Raw genomic sequence first — 6,000 nt, 5'->3', positions numbered from 1 at the left:
TGGTGGCAGGGGAGCCTGGAGCTGTATTTCCTTAGTCCCCCCCTCCCAGGAAAGGAGACTCCTAAGTGAGGACAGCTAAATTGCCATCACTTGGAGAAACTGAGATAGGAAAGAATAAACTCAGCAATATTTCTTCCACTCCCAAGTGTGCAAACTACCTCACACTCCTCCCATTATCTGAGAAGACAAGGCTGAACACGTTTCAGGACCACATAAAACACGATTCACGTGGGGACAGCAGGATCAGCGTCCTGGGGAGGCCTCTGGGGAAAGACCCACGGGCCACCTCACTAACGGAGAATTTGGGTGTAGGACAGCAGAGGAGGGCACCACAGAGGCGAACGATAGGGAGTGGGGCTGGGGGAGGCAACACGGAAGTCCAGGAAGGACAAGACGTTGCCCCAGGGAAGAAATGTAATCTTAGCACACCTGGGCCTAGGAGCCAAGAATTCCTTCACAGTCACAACAATGAAACACTCTAAATTTTCAAGATTTAACATCACTCTACAGAGAAGCAAGGCTTGTTTATGGTTATAGGGCCTCAAAGAGGGTGGGGTGGGGGAGAGCAGACTGCCTAGAGTTAAAGGGAAGAGGAAGGAAGCCTGGGGCTGTGCCGCCGTGCCCGTAGGCAGAAGCACGAGGACGGGGCAGACGTTGGAGTCAGCGGAGCCCTTGCACTGGAAGTTGCCTGAGCCCCGATCTGTGAAATCAGCTTCCGTTTCCCTTGCTGGGCCCGTCCACGAGTGGCTTGGATTTTCTGTCCCAGAAGCCTGGCTACTCCGACTTGGGGCCACCACACCCGCCCTCCCTCCCTTCTGCTTTGGGTCTCCCCTAGCTGCTCCACTTCCTGCCATTTGTCCCTTGACCTGCTCCAGCCTTCAGAGTTTGGCCGAGCGTAGACTTCCTGAGCATTTGGACCCTTTGATCCCCCTGAGCCAGGAACAGAGACCAGCAGAGGCTGGGCAGGGCCGTGGTGGCCACAAGGGGACCACTCAGCAGTGTGAGTGGAGTGGCAGGCCATAAATCCTCAGGGGAACAAAGGCAGTGGTCAGCCTGCAGATGTCCAGGCCCTGATGAGCAATCTGCCTGAGACACTGAGAGGATCTCCTTTTGGCTTGGAAATAAAGGAGACAGGTGGCCTTGGGGTTAGAGGGTGAAGAGAAAAGCCGGTAAGTCCTGGAAGGTGCTTGGTTCCGCGGGCAGCCGCCTCTGAGGGTGGTGTGCAGAGCTGGCCGTCACCAAGACTGGCCAGGACTTTGTCTGGTCCTGCATCAGCACCTGGCAGGAGACAGCTGGCTTTCCAGAGGTGGGGTGTGGTGTCCAGGATCGTTCACCCCTCGGCTCCAGTCCCAGCCTCCACCTCTGCAGCCAGGTCTCCTGAGACTCGATTGGTGTAGAAAGGGCTGGGATGGGGGCTGGGGCCTGAAGTGTGTATCGTCCCTGACAGGGACACAAAGCATCTCTGCGTGGCAGGCGCTGACTCCTGTCTTCAGCACTGTGGTCAGCACACAAGCAGCCAGCCCAGCTGCTGCAGAGGAGGGCAGGAGGGGACAGAGCATCTGCATCACGGAAAGCACTCCGGACCTGCAGGGTGTGGACAGAAGGGAGGGCGACCTAGAAGGGTTCAGGCAAGAAGCTAACTGTCCCAGGGAAGCCTTGGGGAGGCTCGGGAATCAAAGACTCCCCAATGCAGAACTTTCGGAGTTCTTTTGTAAAAGTTCTGTCGGTTATCTTTCATCTCCAGCCGTTTCTTGACTGTGCTATATTAAACGCACACACAGGGCTGGCTGCAGCTCAGCAGCAGAGCCTGTGCTCAGCACGTGTGAGGCCCCAGGCTGGATCCCCAGCAACACAAATCAAACAAGCAAAGTGCACATACAAGTGAAAATAAAAATATACCTGCTTTATTTACCAATTTTCTAAAAGGCAAAAAAGTCATAAAAAGACACAAGCAGTCACACAAATATATTGCACTGGGTGAAGGAAGTTTGGTTTGTCCGGCAAGGCTCAACAAATCGTTACACAAAGTCTGAGAGCTTATTTATGTATCTTGTCAGGAATATATTAAAAGAAGGCTCAGTTTAAATAGAGAAAACATTGTATGACACCCGTGTAAGCACATATATCAAAGAAAACAGGACCTGGTGCTTGGCAGCATGTAAACAGATTCACAACATTATTCTATTAAGTCAGCTTCTTAGCAATTAACAATCAATGAGCATATATTAAATAATAAAATAATGCTGAGGGTAAACATTCATGACAGTAGAGAACATTTTGGCAGTTTTGTCTCTAAGTAAGGTAAATGTAACCTTGGGCTGTCATTTACCCCTTAAGGTCTGGCTGTAGAGGCCGGCAGCAGTCTGTAACATCTAACTTCCATAAAAGCGTGAGTTCCTACCTTATCTTGGGCATCTTCAGGTGATGTTGCTTTGTAAATTAAAAAATGAAGCATTCTTCACTCAGGAGGCTGAGGCAGGAGGATCACTGTGTTCGAGGCCAGCCTGAGATACACAGTGAGCTCAAGGCCCCCCTGAACTACATAGCAAGACCCTGTCTCAAAAAACCAAAAACCAAAAAAACAAAAAAAAAATTCTTGCATTTATAAAAAGTAGGATTAATATTGAGGCGTGAAGTGGTTTACTGTGAAAACCAGCTGTGGACAAGGAGTCACTGCCCTTCTCGAAGCCATGTCTCTGCCAAGGGATAGGACAGCCTGTTTCCTTTCCAGCGCCAGGAACTCTGGAAGCTTTAAGCAAGGTGGCCTGGGCTGGTGCCTCCTCCTTCACACCAGGCACCAACGTCAGGCTTTCCAGAACAATCTCCAGGACGTCCGGTGCAGTGTGCGGTTTGGTAAAGCTGGGCAGGGTGGCCTCCTTCTCCCTGGGTTCAGATGACCTAAATGCCAACAGCACTGACCGGTGCCAGGACGGAGCTGCACACCGTGGCTGGGCTCACAACATAAGGGCCAACAGCCTGTCCACGTGCAGGGAGGGGTGAGTGCAAGGGACCCTGGTAGCCATAGGTGCAGTTGGAGCTGCAGCCGCAGGCTCACAGCCGGCACGGGCTGCTCTCTGCGAAAGCAGTGCCGGCTCTGCTGGGCTGGAGCCGGTGTCTGAGGCTCTGACTGAGGAACAAGCACAGCAGAGCCCCTAATGCTGTGGGCAGAGCCCGGTTCGCAGAGGGAGCTCACCGTGAAGACAGGACCCAGCTGATAACGTGTTCTTCTCTACATGGTGGCCAGGATGGTCTAAAAGAGATACGAGAGTGGTGTAGAAATATTCAGAGGGTCGGTGTGGGCATTAGTCCCATGGAATTGGTCACACAAACCCCTAGGCTTCGTCGTCCAGAGTCAAAACAAAAAGCCGTGTCACAGCGGGAGGTTTTATCCAACAGGACTGGAGGCAAAGGCTGAGCGATCACACTGCTGCACACGCGTCCAAGGACACTCTGGAAGGAGGTCAGGAGCAGCTGAGTCCTGGCGGACACCTGAATGGATGAATGACAACTTCGGTAGACACAGTCCTGGGGGGGCAGAGATTTGACCCAAACTAAACACACTGTGGAAAGCTTCGAAAGTAGCAGGCTTCAGCTCAAGGCTGCACGCGGCCTCCTGGAGATTTGTCACAGCCTGGCCTGATGTCTTGGGACATCCTTCAGGGGCTGGCAGGTGCTGGCACCTGGATGGAAGTCCGGTCACAGCAGGGGGCGTCTGAGGGCACTGGAGCCACTTCCCTGACGCTCACGAAGAGGACTCTGTCCCCTCAAGTTCTACAGCAACCCAAGTGTTCACCCATCCCCAAAACTCCGTGTCTATATTTTAAATACAAAAATGTGTTTTCGTATAAACCCTTCCCTCTACACAGCCTGAAGTCACCCCTTCAGAGAACAGAGTTTTCTCTAAAACAAACGAACAAACAAAAAAAGCAACGTAAGTAAATATGTCCATTTCATTGGAAACAATCACGAGGGTCTTCTGTGTCTCCCGAGCACCATCTCATGTGGCTCACGCTGTCACACGGGCTACGTCTGCTTGTCCTTCTTGTGACCCGGGGGGCACCCTTTCCCCTCCTCTTTGGTGTCTAAGGCAGTGCTGAGTCCCAAGGACGGAATGTCCTCCTCACACGGCACGCACAAGCTGCCTTTCTCCTCGCTCTCACAGTAAACACACTCCTGAGAGGAAGAAAGCGGACATCGTGAGGCACCCGGGACCTGGTATCTGGGTTGCGGTCGTTCAGTGTGAGTAAGGCCATAGGCAGGAGGACTGCAAGGACAAGGCCAGCCTGGGCAACTTAGGGAGACTCTGTCCGAAGTGAAATTTATTGTTTTTCATCCTTTTCAGTATGGGGGATTGAACTCTGGCCCTGTGCCCTGAGCTACATCCTTAGCTCTTTTCAATCTTTAACAAAAAAAAATTTTTTTGGGGGGTGCTGGCGATCAAACCTAGGGTCTTGTGCAAGCAAGGCAAGAACTCTACTATTGAGTCCCCTCCGCAGATTCCTCCAAATTTTTTTTTCTGAGAGAGAGTCTTACTGTGTAGTTCAACCTAGTCTTGAACTCATGGCAATCGCCTTGCCTCAGCCTCCCGAGCGCTGGGATTACAGGTGTGCACCACCGTGCCTGGCTTTAAAATGAAATTTTAAAAAGGGAGCTCAGTGGTCCCTGAAATTTTATTTTATTTTATTTTTTATGTTTTATTTTTTTCCCCAGTACTGGGAATCGAACTCATGACCTTGTGCTTGCCAGGCAGGCACTGTACCGCTGAGCTAAATCCCCAGCCCCTGGTCCCTGAAATTTTAGAAAGGGAGCTCAGTTCAAGGTGCTGGTGGCTGATGCCAGCTGTCAGAGCTGTGAGGGTGCTGGCAACAGAGGCACAGCCAGAGCCAGGGAGCTGGATTCTGGAGAGTAGAGGGGTATGGAGCTACACCGGAAGTGCTCGTAGCCCACTGCAGACAGACATGCTGCGCTAGCTGAACAAGGTGAGCCAGCACGTGCGACCGGACCGGCTTTTGGGAAAGAGCAGAGGAGACCGCGGAGGCTTCCCCGCCGAGCCCCTCCCTCCCCGCCTCCCCTACGTGAGCGAACTCAGGAAGCCTGTGACCTCTGAGAAGGGCATACAGGCACCACGGCCTCCTCATTCTCACTGCCTTGTCACGAGACACCCAAGGCCCTGCGGCAAGGAACTGAGGGCTCGGGCTGGCAGCCAGGACCCCAGGATCCCCGGCCCTGCTGCCACCCGCGTCACACAGAACCTGCGCCGGGACCACCCGCTGAGCTGCTCCCCAACTCCTGACTCGGGGTCTGTGATGCATGAGCACCGTGTGGAGCCCGCGGGCCCTGGGGTCACGCGCTGTGCCGCGCAGGTAGTACAGAGGCAAGCGAGAAGGGCTCGAAGGAAGCTGGAGCGAGGGAACGGGTTCCCAGCAGAGGAAGGGCGCGCAGGCTTCCTGCGGCAGGTGCCTACCCAGAAGTCAGGAGCCAGAGCACAGGCCGGCAGGGGTGGAGTGGAGGAGAACAGGGAGGAGACAGTAGGTGCAGCTGTGGATTTTGACTGTGATGGGATGTGGCTGGAAGGGATCTGGGGTGAGAGGTGCTGCAGTTTCACTGTGGCGGGCACAGGGAGCAGCAGGCGGCCAGGAGGCCATGCTGGGGTGCAGGTGAGGTGCCTTCCTGTGGGCTGGGGTGCTGGGGGCGGCTGGTTCTGTCTGCCCCAAGGCTGAGCACTCCACGCTGCCAGCATCGGACTGCTAGAGAGGAGAGTGCAGGACGGCTCCACGGCCAGAGCACCGGGGAGAAGGGGCCCCCGCGTGAGGTCTGAGGAGGGGCAGGGGCTTCCTCTGAGCATAACTAGGAGCTGGATTCCTCAGGGAACCGGGCATGCTGGTGCACACCTGTAATCCCAGGCCTCTGGGAGGCAGAGAAGGGAGGATCAAAAGTTGAGTCCAGCCAGGGCAACTGAGCGAGACCCTGTCTCAAAATAAAGATTAAAAAAGGGTTGAG

The 6,000-nt window shown here is 54.1% G+C and overlaps 1 protein-coding gene across 1 annotated transcript in view; it reads right to left on the bottom strand.

Annotated features, from left to right (window-relative positions):
- Positions 1–2,543: 2,543 nt before the first annotated feature.
- The window catches only part of Per2 (period circadian clock 2), a gene marked incomplete at its 3' end in the record, with an annotated part of 37,465 nt that continues 34,008 nt past the window's right edge, over positions 2,544–6,000 (bottom strand). Inside the window, 1 exon segment of the mRNA XM_005411189.2 lies at positions 2,544–4,173. Coding sequence (XP_005411246.1) covers positions 4,024–4,173 — 150 coding nt within the window.

Source organism: Chinchilla lanigera, unplaced genomic scaffold (genome assembly GCF_000276665.1).
Source record: "Chinchilla lanigera isolate Chin_1 unplaced genomic scaffold, ChiLan1.0 scaffold00141, whole genome shotgun sequence".
Taxonomy (NCBI): Eukaryota; Metazoa; Chordata; class Mammalia; order Rodentia; family Chinchillidae; genus Chinchilla; species Chinchilla lanigera.
Note: the sequence above shows the minus strand (reverse complement) of the source record. Positions and strands in the feature narration are given on the sequence as shown.